General features: G+C 36.4%; 1 protein-coding gene across 3 annotated transcripts; it reads left to right on the plus strand.

Moving 5' to 3' along the window:
- The first annotated feature begins 909 nt into the window (after positions 1 to 909).
- On the plus strand, positions 910 to 20,530 carry LOC106869183 (protein cereblon). Of its 3 annotated transcripts, none has more exons than XM_089337914.1 (10): positions 910 to 997; positions 10,907 to 10,972; positions 14,787 to 14,956; positions 15,239 to 15,441; positions 16,319 to 16,486; positions 16,919 to 17,102; positions 17,632 to 17,697; positions 18,338 to 18,538; positions 19,178 to 19,371; positions 20,065 to 20,530. In XM_089337914.1, the coding sequence occupies exons 2-10, from the start codon at positions 10,921 to 10,923 to the stop codon at positions 20,219 to 20,221; spliced, it is 1,395 nt and encodes a 464-aa protein (XP_089194040.1). In that variant the 5' UTR covers positions 910 to 997; positions 10,907 to 10,920; the 3' UTR covers positions 20,222 to 20,530. The 3 variants fall into 3 exon arrangements, with proteins under 3 accessions (XP_089194040.1, XP_089194039.1, XP_089194041.1); XM_089337915.1 differs by lacking the exon at positions 910 to 997 and adding an exon at positions 7,403 to 7,486; XM_089337913.1 differs by lacking the exon at positions 10,907 to 10,972.
- The last annotated feature ends 161 nt before the right edge of the window (positions 20,531 to 20,691 follow it).

The raw sequence follows: 20,691 nt of genomic DNA on the forward strand, positions 1-20,691 counted from the left end.
TTTTATGCTATACACAGACACACACATATATATATATATATATACACATATACACACACATACATATATATATATATATATATATATATATATATATATAGAGAGAGAGAGAGAGAGAGAGAGACACATATATAAATACATATGAAATGTTAAAAGTGACTTCGAAGTCTCGCCGGTTGTAGCACCGTAACGAGAACCGGAATTTCGAACTCACCCTCAAGCTTTTCCTTGTCAGTGTGTGTGTGTGTATCAGTCTGTGTAGAATGTTTTCGTATCAAGAATCTTGGGAAACCAATACAAAAATGTACACATACATATTGTTGTATTACTTTTTCTGCGCATAAGATCGCCTCTATATATGTGCGTGTGTACATCTACATACATATGGCATATAGAAATACCTATATATATATATATATATATATATATATATATATATATACATATATATATATATGTATATATATATATATATACACATACATTTATATTAATGGCTTTCAAATAAAACTGCGAAGTTCCAAGACGAGATCACGTGATCACTATCTTCGAGACAAGAAAGAAAAGACAGGAAAACTGAAGTAGGAGGAGGAGGAGGAAGACGAGTAAGTTATAGACGTAGTAGGAGGAGAAGCAGTTGAGAGTGAAAAGTGGAGGTGGGGAAGAAGAAGCAGAAGATAATTGAAGTAGAAGGCGGGGGTGGAGGGAAAAGAGTCAGCAAAAAGGTAGAGAAGCAGCGGAAGTGGAGCAGGGGAGAAGAGAGCAAGAAAGAGAAAGAGAGAGGGTGAGAGAGCGGTAGGGTAGGAAGAGAAAGTTAAATGTAGACGAGGAGAAGGAGGAGGAAGAGGAGGATCACTAGAAATAGTAAAAGGTGAAGGGGAGGTAAACGAAGTGCTTTTTGAGGTGTTTAGATGTGTTCAGAAGTAAACATGAGTCATGGCGGATGAACTACTACCTCTGTTGGGTCATCATTTGGATGCTGTTGATTCCGAAAGCGGTACGATCTCACATCCCATTTACATCTGTATATTGTGTATATATATGTGTGTACGTGTGTGTGTGTATGTATTGCATGTCTTTTAGGGATTTGGCGGCAGTGGGGACAGTTTCTTCGTGGCGGTCGGTCGCGGTGCTGATGACGGGTCATGGAATGGTAAAAATGATTTGTTTATAATCGCTATTAAAACTACTTGTTATTGTTCTAGAGCGGGGAACCCCACAACAACGCAATGATGCATTCATCAAAATACACCACACAACACAATACGATCCAACGAGAGGGTACGCTTGTACGTGGTCGCTCGACTTTGCTAGAAATAACAGGTACATGTCCCTCAGATTGACACCTAAATGGCTCTCAAAAACAAAATAGAAAGTATACATTGGATACTGTACTCCTAGGTATGTCATACCCGATGGAATGACAGGATGTTTATGACTGGAAAGCTTTTTGGTCGTAAGTTTACTCAGTCAAGACTGACCTGGGGCTAAACAAGACTACGTGCCAATGACGTAGTCTTTACCTGATTACCTCACATGCTAGAAATAGCAACAAAATCTCCCTTCTGCTTTATAAATAAAGAAGGGACACATTCAGCAATGTAGACCCAGATATTACCTAGTTAAAGGATTTGATGGCCACCACTGTAAAGCCTTTCAGGAAGTTCAATGTTATTATAGGTTTACACAATCTGACTTAACGACACTGGAGCCAAGGAAGGAGTCTCTATGCGTGTTAGAAATAACAAACAAAATTCCATCGAATTACTTCTAGTCCCTGGTATATATATAAAAAGATGGCTTGGTCATAGTCGGAAAAATCTTTAATCATAAGTCTGCTTAATCAACGTGACGAGATCTAAACAACAACAATTACGTACAACACCCAACACACGAGAAACCATCTTAATTGTTTCCAAGATCCCATGCTCTGCACACATACACATCTTTATATATATATATATATATATATATATATATATATATATATATATATATATATACATATATATATATACATACATACACACACGCACACACCTGTCATTTCGCTAGCTGTCTCTTTAATTATTCTGCCCAGTCTGTTGTCTCTCTGTGTATGTCTGCTGTCTGTCGTGTTTATATTAAAGTATTTATCTTCTTAGCCAAGAGGGAGAGGACAAAACTAATAGCTGCGACGGTAAAACGAAATAGCTATCTGACTGTCTATCTACCTAACTCTCTCTCTCTCTGTCTATCTATCTATCTATCTATCTATCTATATATCAATCAATCATTGTTTCATCATCATTTAACATCGATGTTCCATACTGGCATGTATTGGATGCTGACATGAGGGCTGTGTTGGTCTCTATTGTCTGTTTTGGCAAGTTCTAAAGTTGGATGCCATTCCTAACACCAACTACTTAACAGAGTGTATTGTGTGCTTTTTTTTTTCGTGGTACCAGCAGTAGTGGGGTCAGCAAGACCCCACTTTCTCAGAATGGGAGTGCAGTATTGAGGGAGGTGCATTGTACCAGGCATAGAGAGGCTGAGGTTGGAAGGACGGACAGGAACAGGCGTCTTGCTGCAGAGGAGATACATGGGTAGCCCAGCAAGAAAGGGAGAAAGGATGACCGAGATGAGGTATCAGTGTGCACCCTCAAGGTACAACAAGGTGCATAGAGGGAGACTAGGAAGGAGAGGGGGGGAAAGAATCAAGGATAGCTGGGTAGGGAGGATGAGGTGAAGTGTGGGAGGGGAAGAAGATGTACAGTGACAGAGGTGAGGTATAGGTTTTTAGGTGTGGATATGAGTTACAAAAAGCAGTGTCAACAGCAGTGATGAAAGGGTGTTCGGTGGACGTATAATGGTAATGGCTGATGTTGGGCGTGTGGGATTAATTGCAAGGGGAATGGTTGCAAGAAGAGGGTTTATTAGTATCACAAAAAGAAGGAATTTGTGCAGTTTGGCCCCTTTTATAATTACAACAGCTGAGCAATAGTACCACAGTCAGAAGAGTGAGGAAGAGGTGTATGTTATGAAAATGTATTGCTGGGAAGATTTGACAGGTACAGATTAGGTGCAAGGGGGAAATAGACATTGGTGATATGTTCTTGGAGGCTTCATTTTGGCTGTGAAGGATGAGTGTTCGTGAGCATGGCAAATTGCAATTCATCTCAGTCTTTTGTTGTCCCCTCCCTGAAACGAATGCTGTGTATTTCAACTAGAATATGGAAACAAAAGGGTTAAAAAAAACTTGGAAACATTAGTGTGAGAGTTTGCTGAACATGGAAACTACATTGGAAAGAGCTATTACTGCAAGTAGATAGTGAAAAACTGTGGCCAAGTAGAACTTGCACCAAGCACAGATTGTTGATTAGGTTCAGTAGAAGTGAATTGTATCCACTGACTATCGCAATGTCATCATCAACAGTTTCATGGAAGAGAAAGAGGAAGCTTAGCAGGTATCAAACTGTTGGTCCAGATTATGGATGTAACAAAAAAGCATAAAAAAACTTATTGAAGAATCAAAAATAATTCCAGACATGAAAGCAAAACCCAGATTCCAGAGATTTAGGAAAGAAGACAGAACTCTACAGGGAAGTGGCCAGGCTCACTGTACAGACAAAAGTCATCATCATCATCATCATCATTGTTTATCATCTGGCTTCTATGCTGGCATGGGTTGATGGATTGACAGGGTCTGATGAGTCAGAAAACTGCATCATGCACCAACATCTTCTTTGACATTATTTCTATTGCTGGATGCCACTTCTAATGCCAGTCACTTTACAGAGTGTGCTGGGTGTTTTGTTCATGGCACCGATTCTAGAAAAGATCACTCTGTAACTTGCAAGGTAAAAGCAGGTATTCTAAATTGTGTATCCAATGCACGAAATGCATTTCGATCACAGGTAAGCAGGCTGACATAGAAAAAAGACTTAGTACATAGCAGATACGTAGAGAACTGGTTGATATTAAGATCACCCAAGGTGGTGAGCTGGCAGAATTGTTAGCACACATGTATATATATTACAGCCTCTTAACCACTACATTTGTGTTAGGGTATGTTTTTCTGTGGGTGGACAGATTTTGTGTTGCACCACATATGGCCAGTCAGTACTGTTGATGCATTTTATATACCACTGGAACAGGAGCCAGTCAGGGTCACTGGCCACAGCTATGATTTTGGTTTTACTTGATCATATTGCCCTATGCGTCAAGGGTACTTTTAAAAGGGCCTGACATGCAACACTGGCATCGGCCATGACTGTGATCTTACTTTAGTTGCCAGGTCTTCTCAATCACAGCATATCTCCAAAGGTCTCGGTCTCTGGTTATTGCCTCTGTGAGGCCCAACATTCAAAAGTCCTTAGCAGTCATGGCTCATGTTTCACTGCCGTGTAGCATGGCATTTTGCACACATGCATCATACAGTCTACCTTTCATTTTGAGCGAGTGGCCCTTAGTTGTGTGTGAAAGTCTTAACTGTCGTTATGTAATTACAGGATGCAATGTTCAGGAAATAATAATGTGTAGGGTTGCCAAGAGGAGGAGATTTGGTATAGAGGACCCCTTACATCATGGAAAGGAAACTGCATGAGTGGTCAAAAAAAGAGTGGGAGGTGAATATTGCATAAAACACAGGAATATTAAATAAATATAGCAAACAAGAAACTATAGAGACTACCCTTTTCTTTTCTCTCCTGTATGAATAAGCTTGTGTCTTGTTAAGTTACTATTATGAGAAAATGATTTACCATAGATATCACATTGATATGGTTGCTCTCCTGTATGAATACATAACCAGCCATCCAACCCTTTATGTATCACACTAACTGTAAATACATAGTGATAGGCAAATTTACATTGGTATTCATCCAGAGATAATGTCTCTTATGGATGTGCTGTGTCAAAAACAATGTATATCGGAGAGAGATGAAAATCATTCCAGCAGTGGTGACTAAGAATGCTAGATGCATTTCTGTCTTCCTGGGTGTTTTCAGTAGTGTGTACTCAATATATAGGAAACAAGTGAGTAAACAATTACTGGTGTTGGAAATAGCTACCCAGCCAAATAAAAACCTGTTATATGCAACATCATGGGTTTTTAAATCTAATACTACTTCTGAACTAGGTTCTTTGGCCACTGAAGATAAAGATGGACAGTTGTTTCAGTGACGACAACAATTAAGTCAGAAACATGTCTCCCCTACTGTCCTCTTACATCCACACAATGAGGCTGTCCTTTTCTCTAAATGGCATGTCAGTTTTGTAGAAATTTTGTTTCTCCAGATTATCTCCCCTTCTCGTGTGGACCTGATCTTAATTGCTATTTCGTAATTATGACACATCATCTAGAAGTGGAGATAATTTTAATAAATCAAGGATTTATATTGCATGGTATTTGATATACTTGCATTCGTCTATGTCGATCAAGTACACATCAATGTCCACTCCAAACTATTTTCCTTACCTCCCTTTTTGTTTAAATTGTGTGTGTGTGTGTGTGTCTTTTAGCAAAGCCATTTGAAGATTTTAGTCAAGTGAATCGACGTCACCAATTATTTTTTAAAGCTTGGCACATATTCTATCAGTTTCTTTCATCGAACTGCTAGGTTATGGGGATGTAAACACACCAACACAGGTTGTCAAAAAGCGGGGAGAGGGGGCAAGCTCCGACAAGATACCATTCCTGAAGAAAGGCATATGTACGATGGGCTTCTTTCAGTTTCCACTCACAAGGCTTTGGTCGGCCCAAGGCTATACTAGAAGACACTTGCTCGAGGTGCCACGCAGTGGGACTGAAACCAGGACCATGTGATTGGGAAGCAAACCTGTGTGTGTGTGTATGTATACACACACACACATACATATATAAATTTATAAATATATACATATACATACGTGGATATATAAATATATATGTATTTGTGTGTGATGTGAGCGTGTGCGCAAATACATATTTATAGGGATATTGCGTAGTTTCATTATTAATTAACCGCTCACATTTGCCATTCCTCCACTTTTCTCAAAGAAAATTTACCCCGTTTATAACTAATAATTAATATTTTAAAATTTCAATATCCACTAATTTATTGTATTTAATCATTTGAATACCAAGACTTCCAGTAAAGGATTAATTGTTCTCGTTTATTGGCTCGGTTGATGGGGAGATTGTTGGTCCTATTACTTTTATTACATTTATCACTGTTATTATAATTATTAACGATAATAATACTAATGATATAATTATAATAATTATTAATTGTTTCTTGACAGATGTTAATCTAGTTTTGATGTTTTCCAGTATGTCTTTCTAAGTAAATATTTACCTGCTTTTGTCCCAGAGATCGTCAATATTTTGACAATTAACCTCCGCAATATGATGTACTCTTAGCTCTAAATTTAACAAGACAGTGCGTGTGTACAGATTGATATACACACAATGACAGATATATATATATATATATATATATATATATATATATATATATATATATATATATATATATATACACATACCTGTGTGTGTGTGTTTATGTATGTAGTGACAGAAAAAATATATATTTATTTAGAGAGATAACATTATGTGTGTATGTGTACACACACATATACATACATATGTAAATATAGATGGTTATTTATACACATGATGTATAAACAATTTAGCTATGTGTTATATGTATATGTATATCTATCTATTTGTTTATATATATATATATATATATATATATATATATATATATATATATATATATATATATATTTATATATATATATATATATATATATATATATTAACAGTTCTGACACTGAACTAACTAGAATCTCTCTATGTGGTCTCTTCACATGCTAGAAATAGCAACCAATCTATATCAAATTAATCTTCACCGTGTCTGAAAACAACTACGGGGTGGTTACGGCTAGGATGTCTTTTGTGTGCAAGTCTGTGTGATGTGACCTCAAACAGCAAAGATAACAAACTTATTGGTTTTGAGTTGAGATTCATCATTGTGGAAGTCTTTTTTCTTCCATATCCACCCTGTGTATATGAATGTGTGTGGGGGAATTCTGTAGTCCTGTTACAGCAGGCACCCCTGGATAAATCCATTCCAGCCGTGAACATTTCGTCTTTTATTCAGAAACAGTGTATCTGTGGACTTCAGACAATTGGTATGAATTGAAACAGATTCGGCTGCTATTTCTAACAAAATCGTAACGACCCGCAAGAAAGCTCCATAGTGTGCGGTGCTAAATTTATAGTTTGAAGACTTCAAATGTTTTCTATTCAAAATTTAAAGTAATAAAAGAAACAATCAGATAATAAAATTTGTAGAACTTCATTAAACGGAAGCAAGGGCAAATATTCACAGAATTATGAACGTTGCAATTGTGCCATTGTGTCGCTCACGAGTCTCAGACAAGACGCTGAACAAGTGAAGAATTTAGTGTTCGCTGTTCCAGCTCCTTCAAACATCTCAAATGTCACAGCATATAAAATGTAAGGTACCTTCAATTGACGACATATTTGGAACTGTATTTCATTTTAATATTCTTTTTTTTAATTTTTTTTTCATTTTCATAGTTTTATTCAGAAAAAGAAGGGGACCGATATCTGTGACCCTTCTCAGGGTCTCTTGTAACATGTGGGAGGAAGGGAATCTGTTATCTTCAGATTGGAAACTACCTACCGGGCTCTGCAATCATTGGATTTAAAGTTAATTCTGCTGAAGGTACGGAAGGTACGCGGGTGTGGTACTGTTAAACCGGGCGATGAATTAAGAATGCCACCCAACAACAGGAACTATTTCATTTTATATATATAGACAGATCAACGTCGTTACTTAGGAGGACAAATTTATTATTTATATGTATGAAAACAAAACTATTATAACTGCCACAACTTCGCTATGATTCTACAAATGTGCCATGTCTTGACCTACTGTTAGGATTTCATTCTCGTCTAGGATGTGTTACTGGGCTTTTAATCACTTCTAGGACCCTAGAAGGATCCGATTCATACATTTAAATTTATGGAAATAATAACAGGGCCCTATCCTCGGCGTCCTCTTTACATCGTTTGCTTCTGGCTTTCATAAGTTGCCCCTCTTTTATGAAGCTTTTTAATCATTAATACTAATAGAAGATAATATTTTTAAAGCATAAAAGACTATCAAATATGTTCTCTTCAATGTGCATCTTACAAAAAAAATCTCGATATATATTTCAGCTTAAAGTTGTTCGTCTCCAACTTGCTTTGTGTCTCTAGATGAGTTATTTATGGTCATATTTATTGTCATAACATTTGTCGTAATTTGTTAATTAAAAGGAAAAAAAAAACAACTTCCATTTATTCCTTTACTTGTTTCAGTCATTTTGACTGTGGCCATGCTGGAGCACCGCCTTTTATTCGAAGAAGTCGACCCCTGAACTTATTCTTTGTAAGCTGTGGTGAATAAAAAAGCAAACATTTAACAAAAGTAATCTGAATGCTAAAAGGTTAATAGATATTGGTTTCTTTTCTTAAGCGTTTGGTGTCAGAATTAGAACAGAGGTGTGTATCAATGAAGTGAAATATGATCCAGGATAGTAAACCATGTTCTTGGCGAAACTTGCCAGGAACTTATTTCAAAATCTGGGCATTCATTATGAGTGTATGTGTGTATATGTATATATGCAAACACACAATTGGCTCCTTTCATTTGCATCTACCAAATGTACTCACAGGGCTTTGGTTGTCCCACAGCTAAAGCAGAAGATACTTGCCCAAGGTACTATGCAGTGGGACTGAACTTAGTACCATGTGGTTGGAAAGCAAGCTCCTTGCCCAACAGCCATTCCTTTATTATCAATATGCCTTTGTGTTTAATAATTTAATGCACGTATTTTCCACAAAATAATCTGTTCCTGTGATTCAGTCAGTTTCAGAGGAGAATAACCAACATTCTTTCAGTATTTAGGCCAATGTTTGGAACTTAACCAAAGACAAATATGAAGACTGGTATATTTAAACTTGTGTTTGGAACACAACCAAAGTTTCTTGCATAAATTTCTGGTGGAAGCTTTCAGTTTAGATTCATACTTACTTAAAACAAGATGTCACTGTGGTGAAGGGGGGAGGGATTAATTATACTGTTCCAATTGTATAGGAGGCAGAATATCTTTTATATTTTACTTGTTTCAGTCATTGGACCGTGGCTATGCTGGGGCACCACCTTGGAGGGTTTCAATTGAATTGATTGACCTCAGTACTTATTGAATCAGTTTTCTTTTGCCGTACTGCTATGTTATGGGTACATAAGCAAACCTATGCCAGTTGTTAAGAGAATGGGTTGGAAGACAAACACAGACAAGAACACACACACACATGTATATATGCATACATACTGTGGGGTTCCACACAGTTTCCATCTACCAAATTCACTCACAAAGCATAGGTCAGCTGGTGCTGTAGTAGGAGACACTTGCCCAAGGTGCTGTGCAGTGGGACTGAACCTGACTCCACATGCTTGCAAAGTGAGCTTCTTAACCACACAACTATGCCTGCACCTGTACGGTATTTATTCCAGATCTCTGTGCTATGAGTTCAAACCCTTATGGAGTCAATTAGGCCTTTCAACCTTCCAGGAAGACTTGACAACTGCTGGAAAGATGCCTGAGGGCTGCATGTGTCCCTGGGAGCTGTGGTTGAGAGAACTGCTGTTCTAGGGTCTCACAAAAGGAACAGATTGTATAGTAGAACTTGGGTCAAATCTCAGGTGGCTACCAGTGGGTTGCTTGGAAAAGGGTTCAATTACTTCTGTGTCTCGTTCCATTAAGAATCAATGTTCATCTCAACCATTCTCCATCTGCAACTATCAGTAGTAGTAGTACCACCCACTACTACTACTACTACTACTACTACAACTAAGCCAGAAATAGCAGCTAGGTGTCCTTGTCTCCTTCAAATCATATACTGCTGTCATGAAAAAAATGGTAGTGGCATATTGAAGGATGTGATCCTAGGTACATATGATGCATGAATAAAAGACAGGGTGGATGGTCATGATTGGAATGCCTTGATCATAAGTTTGAACTGAGGTTAAACAACATGTGTTGCTATTTAGCCAAAAGTCAGCTTTGATTGAGTTGAACTATCATGAAATTTTTGTTTTTTCTACTCAGCTATGACCACCTTGTTTTCTTTTCAGGCATTGTCTATCTTGGACTACATTGTTTAATGTGTCCTTCCATTATTTTTATTTCATAACAAGTTAGGGTCTCATTTAAGAAGATATTTGGCTGCTATTTCTAGCAGGTCGAGGGACCACTTAGAGACTCCACTACTATTATTAGACTATAAACTTACCTGCTAAATCACACCCAATCATGTCACCTTCTCACAGTTAAAGCAGCTTTTTTTTTTCTCTTTCTTTCTTAAAGCTACTTATTTCCTCAAATCATTGCTGCACACAACAGCTATGCAACCATGCATTCATATATATGCGCGTGTGTGTGTGTGTGTATGCATGTACACACACACACACACACACACATATATATGTGTGTGTACATATATTTTATATATATATATATATATATATATATATATATGTGCCATATATACATATATGCACTATATAAACATATATGCCATATATATATATATATATATACATATATATATATATATATATATATATATATACATATACACATACACACATACATATACTCACACACAACATGCCTAAAAACCTATACATACTTCTCTATCCATGCATCCACTATATATATATATATATATATATATATATATATATATATATATATATATATATATATATATATATATATATATATATACATACATATATATACATACACATCGTGTTCATTTCGTTCAATCTTACTCTTCAATTCTATGTTTATACCACTTTAGGTTAGTGTATTACAATGCAAAAAATTCTTCGGAAGCTCCATCTATCATTGAGATTTCTACATCTTGGTAAGTGATTCTAGTAGTTTTGATGTTTTATAAATTACACCCTTCGTTATTTTTAATGACTGTTACGCAGTATGTCTGTTTATGCACATGTATGTGTTCGTCGGTCTGTGTATGTTGTGTGTGCATGCACACACGCGTGTGTGTGTGCATGTGCGTCAGAGAGAGAGAGAGAGAGAGAGAGAGAGGTGGTGAGAAGTTTAGTTTTTGCACTCCGAAAATTGTTTTTGTTTAAATTTAGAATTTTAGGCCTTTTTAAAAAAATGTTACTTTTACTTCCATGTTTTTTAAGACCATGGTAGAAAAGAGTTGGGACATGTTTTATATATATATATATATATATATATATATATATATATATATATATATATATATATATGTATATATATGTATATATATATATGTATATATATATATGTATATATATATATATGTATATATATATATGTATATATATATATGTATATATATATATGTATATATATATATGTATATATATATATGTATGTATATATATATATGTATATATATATATGTATGTATATATATATATGTATATATATATATGTATATATATATATGTATATATATATATATGTATATATATATATGTATATATATATATATATGTATATATATATATATGTATATATATATATGTATATATATATATATATATATATATATATATATGTATATATATATATATATATGTATATATATATATGTATATATATATATGTATATATATATATGTATATATATATATGTATATATATATGTATATATATATATGTATATATATATATATGTATATATATATATATATATATATATATATATATATATATATATATATATATATATATATGTATATATATACACATTGATACATACATGCATATATATATATATATATACATTGATACATATATATATATATATATATACACATTGATACATACATGCATATATATATATATATATACATTGATACATATATATATATATATATACCGATGTGTATGTATATATATATATTAACATATTGATGAAGCTTTCGGACTATCACATTACCTCACACATCAAAAGTATACACGCATCTGTTACATTCATCAATATTTAAGTAGATAATTACTTAACATTTTTTTGCTTCACAAATGACTAAGTGCTCCATTTAATTATTTATTTATACACTGCTGGCATTCATTCTAACTGATGATAACTTCTTAGTGTGTGTGTTCATTAACCTTTTAGCATTCAAATTAATCTGTCAAATGTAATGCTTTAAATTAATCATGCTTTGAATTAATCCTGTATTGCTCTGTAGCTTCAAGACTGCAATGATGTGATTGTTTCTTTTTACAACGACATTGTAAGGCACATGTGAGAGGCCAGACAGGGAGAACTTGCTTTTTAATCTCTCATATTGAGAATTATGGAAAAGATGTGTGTCTGTGTGCTTGTGTGTGTGTTTGTGTGTTCATGTGTGTGAGTGTGCATATTTGTGAGAGTGTGTCATGATTTTTTTTTGTTTGTTTTTCCAATTCTTGTTATGGGTTGGTTAGGTCTTCTCCAGACAGCATGTCACCACTTGTTGCAGTCCCCTATCAGCTCCTTCATCAAGTTTGCCCTCCAAAGATCAGCTTTCTCTGATTTTTTTCTTCCTTAAGTTCCATTCACTCGGATCGTTCTTTGACCCAACCGTCAGCCTCTGTATCCATCACATGTCCATAGTATTTCCGTCCTCTCACTTCTGTACCAACATCACCCATCCAGTGGAGCAGGCTTGCTTCATTTCTTTCCGTCCATTGCACCTCATCTGCATTCAATATCCATGTTTTTTACTTAGCATGTAATATCTCGCGTGTGTGTAAATGTATGTGTACACACACACGCACACACACACACACACACACACACAAATATGGTAAATTTCTTTCAGTTTCCATCGACTAAATTCACTCACAAAGTATTGTTCATTTCAAGGCTATAGTAGAAAAAAACTTGCTCAAGGTGCCATACAGTGGGACTGAACCCTTATTCATGTCATTGAGAATCAAACTTGTTAACCACACAGCCATTATATGAAAACCAATTACGTGTGTGTGTGTGTGGGGGGGGGGGGGTGTTTATACATATACTGTTCTTTTTTGTGTGTATTGTCTTATGTTCTTCTGGTTGCAGCGCCAATGATCTGTGGCCATGCTACAGTACTACAGTCAGTGTTGTAGTAGCTTTCATTCCACATATGGCCAACAGATGAGTTCAAGACAGGTTCAATATAGCTGCTTCCATATGTGTCTGATGTTGTGGTTTAGGTTCATCTGGGTCCACAGTTTGTAGAATGTCTTAGCGTTGATTCCGACCTCCTTGCGTCTGTCTTAGAATGCCCTGAAAATCTTTCAGGGTGCTGCCCTTCCTTTCACTAAACCATGTAACAAAATTAATCAGTCACAAAGACCAGTAATTGCTTGATTATTGGTTTCAAATTTTGGCACTAGGCCAGCAATTTGTGGGGAAGGGATAAGTCAATTACATCAACCCCAGTAATCAACTGATACTTATTTTATCAACCCCGGAATGGATGAAAGGCAAAGTTGACCTCAGTGGAATTTGAACTCAGAACATAAAGATGGACATGAATGCCACTAGTCATTTCACCCAACGTGTTAATGATTCTGCCAGCTCACTAATGGAGGCAGAAACTAACAGTTGTAGTTCTTGATGTAAAATTACAAAAGTCATTTGTCTTAATGATGATGGACTTCAGCTGACTAAATCATCATCATCATCATCATCATGTAGCATCCACTTTTCCATGTTTGCATGGGTCAGATGGCATTTGTTGGGTGGAGGTGGGGGGTTTCTACAGCGAGAGGCCCTTCCTGTCACCAACCCTCACCTGTTATTAAAGCAAACTAACGTTTTTCCCATTGCCAGGCATGTTTCTCACAGACTACTGGAAACTAACAACATCACTTGCGCAGCAGTAATCTTCGTTTACAACCACCACGTGATGCCATATAAGGATTTTCACACACAAACACACACACAGGCATGCATGCATGCACACACACACACACACAGATACATAGATACATACATGTACGCACATACATACACACACACATACAAACACGTACACATACAGACACATGCACACACATACACAGGTACACATACACAATGGGCTTCTTTTAGTTTTCTTTTACCAGATTGTTGAACTTAATCCAAGACCGCGAAGTTGGGAAGCACAGCATTAAGATAGACATCTATGGTGTTAGGAATGGCATCCAGACATAGAAACCATGTCCAAGGAGACATTGAGGCATGATGAAGTCCATCGGATCAGCTGGACCTTGTTAAACCATCTGACACATAAAGGTCACTCTGTCAGTTACAACAAGACGGGCTTCAATTGATCCAATTGATGGAATGGTCAGTTTGTGAAATTAATATGTAAGTGGCTGAGCACTCCACAGACACATGTACACTTAATGTAGTTCTCAGGAAGATTCTGTGTGACCCTTTGAATTACAGGTACTACTTATTTTTCACAGCTGAATAGACTGGAGTGACATGAAATAAAGTGTTTTTTGCTCAAGAACATAAAGTATTGCCTGGTTTAGAATCGAAACCATGACCACATGATCACGAGTGTTACACTCTAACCACAAGACCACATACCATCTTGATGGTTCTAATAAAAGAAATAAATTTTTCTCTATGCATTGAGTAGTTTTTCTGTTTCTTTGTCTCTCGTTTGTAAATACTAACAATAATTGAGAAAGGACCCATTTCTTTTTCATTACAGAAGACGAAGACGAAGAGAGCATTGATGTAGATACTGACAATGATGAAGACGAGCAGCAGCAGCAGCAGCAGCAACAACAACAACAACAAGCAGCGTCTGGCAGGAGTCGATCTTCTGCTCGTCCGTTGTTTAATACAACCTTTGACAAGTCTTTACCCGTTGCACATTCAGTAATTACATTCTTCTTCTCGGTGGTCCTTTTTTTTTTGTTTGTTGTTGAAACTACAAGATAATGCATGATTCATTGAAAACAATATGAATAAATAAGCCATTACTTTCAAAAGAGTAAACTGGAATGCTTAAACGGTTAAAAAATTATTTGTGAAAATCGTCTCTGAATATTGCATGTGTTTTATTCTTACAACAGTTAAATAAGAAGAAGAAAAAATATTGAAATTGAAATTGAAATATGAAATATTTTGATTGTTTTTTTATTTTTCCATTGCGTTTAGTATTTAGGTGAAGATCTCGAAGAAGTGCGTGGCCGGACAATTCACGATGATGAAGCTTGTATATCTTTGCCCATCATCACCCTACCCAGTGTCATCCTGGTGCCAGGACAGACGATACCATTGCATCTATTTCAGTCCCACACAGTTGCCATGATGAAAAATCTTCTGGACAAGGACAAAACCTTTGGAGTTATTACCACAAGGTATCTTACTGTTTCATTATGTGACCCTTGTTCCTTTTTTTTTTTGTTTTTTTTAACCTGTGTACTTTCAGTGAGAAATAGCAGTCAAATGTCCCTTGCATTACACTGGTTTTGATTGCTTGATTATATCCATACTCGTAGCTAACAAGCAGGGGTTCTCAAACATGACTATCACTCCTCACCACACACTGCATTCTTAAGCCGCAGCCCTTGTACATTCCATTCAATCCTCAATATTTATTACTTCTTGTTTGTCACCCATGAGCCTGTTTTCTAGCTGCGTAGCCCCCAAGGATGGAAGGAGGGGTACATATAGGTCTCAGCCCCAATAATGTGGCCAAAATAGTCCAGATTTCATTGTCCCGTCATCACCAACTTTATGTCTTGTTCTCATCTGTTCTCACTTGCCCCTGGGTTGAATTGTTTGATCTTTTGGCTGCCCAACTGATGCACACCCCTTACCTGTAGCACTCTCAGTCAGTTGATGTCAGCTCCTGTTAGGGTCCATACTCCATACCCATACAATGTCACCGGTCAGACCTAGGTTTTTAGAAGTTTTAACTTGATGTTTATTTGCTAAGGGCATAGTAATATCTCCATATTGTATCGAATGACCCTACTGTCTTACAAAAAATGGGAATGATGTACTGGATAATGCACACATACACATACACATGCAAACATATACACATATACACACATGCATATAAACAAATACACACTCAAACACATGAACACATACACACATAAAAAAACCAACAAGCACAAACACACACATACACTATGTGAAGAAAGGAACAAGTTTCCATGTTTGTTTTTTCTCTTTGTTTTCTTTTTTTTTTTCATGTTTTTTTTTTTTGTTTTTGTTTACAAAAAGTTATTCACCAGATGACGACTCTTCTTCCATGGCTAGTATTGGCACCACAGCTGAGATTTATTCCATTAAAGATGAAACTGATAATCAATCTGGTATAGCTACTGTCAAAATGAAGGCTCGAGGACGTCAAAGGTTTCGAGTGATCGAATTCCATCGTCAGACACATGGGTAAGTCTCCTCTTCCTAAAGACTATTCTATATCTAATATGGTCTCTAATCATTTGTTCCACAGCACCAGAGAGAGATTATCCGGTCTCTGGCAAGGTCAAAGCAAATCCCTTCTTCCCTTTCATCATTATCATCTTTTAATGTCTATCTCACCCCCACCATTGTCATCATCACTACCACTATCATCATTGCAACTGCTTCCACCATTGTCATCATTGTCACCGTTGCTACCACCACCACACCACCTACGACCAGCACCAGCACCACCACCATCACCATATCCTAGCCATTCTCTTTGCCTTTCAGTAACTCATGAGAAACAATTGAAAAAGAAATACTTAAAAATTAAATTAATTTTGTGTTCTATTTTTTTTTTTTTCCCTCCTCTCTATCTCTTCCTGCTCTCCCTCCCTCTTCACCGATTTTTTCCAGAATCTTGATGGCCAAGGTGCATATATTACCTGAGAAGATTCAGTCTGACTATCTAGATGGCGCTCGACCACAGAGCCACTACAAGTTCTGTTGTTGCCCCACCCAGCAGGATTTGGTCGTGAAAACAGCAGTTGACAGAAATGGTGAAATCTTGAGAAAAGTCAATATGTTGACCAATAAACAGGTGAGATTCTTTCTCTTTGAGTAGCAACCATCGAGTTTGATTGGGTTTTTTTGGGAGAAGAGCTGGATGCCTTCTTTTAAATTTTTCATGTCCTTTTCTTTTCAAGTTTGTTTCTTTTTCTTTTCTTTTTTTTTAACTTGGTTCAGTCATTGGGCACTGCCATGAAGGGTGCATTTGAGTAAATTGATCCCAGTACTTAGAGTGTGAATGGATGTGGCCAGGTAACCATGTACCTCTTCTACAGCAAGACACCTGTTTCTGTCTCTCTGTCACACTTGAACCGTTCATCATCTGTCACAAGATCACCTCCTCCAATGCTTCCTCTCCTCTCAAAGGATCTTTGTCTTGCCATGTAAAAAGCATCCAGCCCACTCAAATAAGAAAGAAGATTTAAGTCTTCCGCATTTCTTATTTTGAAATCCTAGAATTTCATGTTTAAAATTAATATTTCTAAACATCTATATCATATTAACCTTATTATTATTATTATTATTATTACTGTTCATCTTTCATTGTATATTTTTTCTAGCTGGACAAATTCACATCCTCCTACTTCACACAATGGCCTCCTTGGGTGTACAAAATGTATGACACGGTAAGTAGTAGTAGTAGTAGTAGTAGTAGTAGTAGAAGCTGTGTATTCACTTGAAATTGGTTTAGTCTTTTATTAAAGTTTGAGAGAGGATGATATTGAAGGAATTGGCCAAAACCTTTTCTTAAAAACAGAGAACATTTGACTGTGTGCATTTGTTTAACCATTTGTTTCTTTGTTCACCATCTTAGTAAACTTAGTAAGAATGTCTGTCCCCTTTAACTATGTGCATCCTAGTTAACCATGTGTCACCTACATGTATTCTTTTAACCGTGCTTATCCTGGTATTACACTTAACCAACATGTAATCCCTTTAGCTGTGTCTATCTTTGTTAAGTGAATATATCCTGGTAACTGTATCTCAATAAACTGGATACGTCCCAACAAGGGATCCTTAAAGAGCAATGCTGACCCTTTTGTCTGTTATTTCTCCATCTTCACTATTTACCCCTTTATTCCCATGTAAGATATGCACTGAGTAAATAAAATGCAGAAAAGCAACTCTGAGTTAACATCTCCATGTAAAAGTCATTGCTGGGTGTTGGGTCTCCACAAATAAAATGTTTTTCTTATTTTTTTTAATCTCCTGTCAACAACGAAAGTGTTTAGTCGGTGTTGAAATTGTTATTCATGTGTTTTTCAGGAGAATCTGATTCAACGTATACGCAAAGAACTGTGTAGCTGGAATGAAAGTCTGAAAACCGAAGTATCTGGAATGGATCCTGTAGATTTCTCTTATTGGGTTCTTCAGAATCTACCCCTGGACGACAGCCGCCGAATCCATTTACTTAGCATTGACAGTGCTGTTCAGAGATTGCGCTGTGAACTTAGCATCATGCAGAATGTATGTGGGAAAAAAAAAAAATTCTTGTTTATTTACTTATTTGTTTATTATTATTGTTATTCTTTTAGGTAAAGGCATTTGGCTTAGTGGTTAGAGTATTTGGTTTGCAATCATAAGGTCATGAGTTCAATTCCTGATGACGCTTTGTATCCTTGAACAAGACACTTTATTTCATGTTGCTCCAGTCTACTCATCCGGCAAAAATGAGTTGTACCTGTAATTCCAAAGTCCAGCCTTGCCACATTCTGTGTCATGCTGAATATCCCTGAGAACTACATTAAGGGTACACGTATCTGTGGAGTGCTCAGCCACTTGCATGTTAATTTCAGGAGCAGGCTGTTCTGTTGATCGGATCAACTGGAACACTCGTCGTCATAACCAACCGGAGTGCCAGTTATTCTTTTCAGTGAAGGCATGTAGCCTAGTGGTCAGGGTGTTGCACTCACAATCTAGCAATCATGGGTTCAATTCCCGGACCAAGTTGCATGTTGTGTTCTGGAGCAAACACCTTATTTCGCATTACTCCAGTCTAGTCAGCCCACAACCCACATCTTTTCGTAAAAAAAAAAATGAAAATCAAGAACAAAACAATCTCAGTGTCTTTGTTGATGTTTTTCTTGTTGTTGTTGTTTGTTTTAGTGTTCAATCCTCTGTTGCCGCAAGTGTGACTTGGAAGTGGCAAACAAGAGTGATGTATTCAGCATGTCACTGGAAGGACCGCTGGCAGCGTACGTCAATCCCGGAGGTCACGTACACGAGACAGTTACTGTACATAAAGCAAAAGGACTTACTCTCATTGGACAACCCTCAACTGAAAACAGCTGGTTCCCTGGGTAATATATTTAGTTTCTTTTTTGTCTTTTTTTAAACTAAGAACACATCAGTGAACAATGCTATTGGATGCTGCATAAAAGCACCCAGTACATTCTATAAAGTGGTTGGTGTTGGGAAGGCCATCTAGCCATAAAACCCATGCCAAAACAGACAAATGGAGTTTGCTGGAGTTCTCTGGCTTGCGAGCTCCTGTTGAACCATTCAACCCATACCAGCATGGAAAATGGATGTTAAATGATGATGATGGTGATGTCAGATAGATTCGTTTGTTATATTCATATATGGGTATTCCATCATCATACTTAGATAGCATAGAAAATGGACATCTAATGATGATAATGATGGTGATGATGTCACATAGATTTGTTTGTTATTTTCATACATTTGTATTCCATCATCATACTTAGATACTTAAGTTTCAGCCAGAATTAGCCCAGGTGTAAAAGACATTTGTCCAATTCAGTGCCATACTATGGGACTGAACCCAAAACCCTAAGGCTGGGAAGCAAACTGCTTAACCACATAGCCATGCCTGTGCTTTTGGTGAGAATAAACAGCAACATTGTTAGAGAAGATATCCAGCTTTGAAATCCTTTCTTCGAACTAGAGTCTGTCAAACTCGCAAATAATAAACTAAATATTGTTGGCCTTTTTTGAATGTTTTTTATATAATTTGTGTTGTTCTTTTGCAGATATGCTTGGACGATAATCAATTGCAGTCAGTGTGGTTCACACATGGGCTGGCGTTTCACAGCTGCTAAACGCAAACTCTCTCCGCAAAAGTTCTGGGGTCTGTGTCGTGCCTCGCTTATTCCTGGAATAAACGACACCGATGTCTTAGTGTTATGAAGAACGCTTTGTCTTGTGGGAAAAAAAAATAAATAAAGTCAAAAAGAAAAAACTGAAAAACAAAACAAAGCAATCCTCACTTTACCCCCTCCCTTCTCCAATGAACAGAAAATATAAACTATCCCACCCCCATTTACCAAAAAAAAAAAAAGAAAACACTAAAAAGAAAAACAAACACTTATTCACAATGTTGCATTGTCTCTAGGCAAAAGTCTCTTGTCTTTAATAAAACACTAATTCTGTCCCAGTTTTAATGGCCTAACCCTGTATATTTTCCAACTATTAAAGCTAGACTGGCTGCTATAGAAATATTAGTGTCAATTTATTATTATTATTATTAAGAAGAGCTCTAAGTGATTGTTATAGATTGTTTATTCAACTGTTTAAATGATATTGTGACAGCTTGTCTGTCTTTTTCAAGTTCAAAAACATTTAAGGTTACTCTTCACAAAAAAAAAAAAGACAAAAAA

Source organism: Octopus bimaculoides, chromosome 20, assembly GCF_046866305.1.
Source record: "Octopus bimaculoides isolate indiv1 chromosome 20, ASM4686630v1, whole genome shotgun sequence".
NCBI classification, from domain to species: domain Eukaryota; kingdom Metazoa; phylum Mollusca; class Cephalopoda; order Octopoda; family Octopodidae; genus Octopus; species Octopus bimaculoides.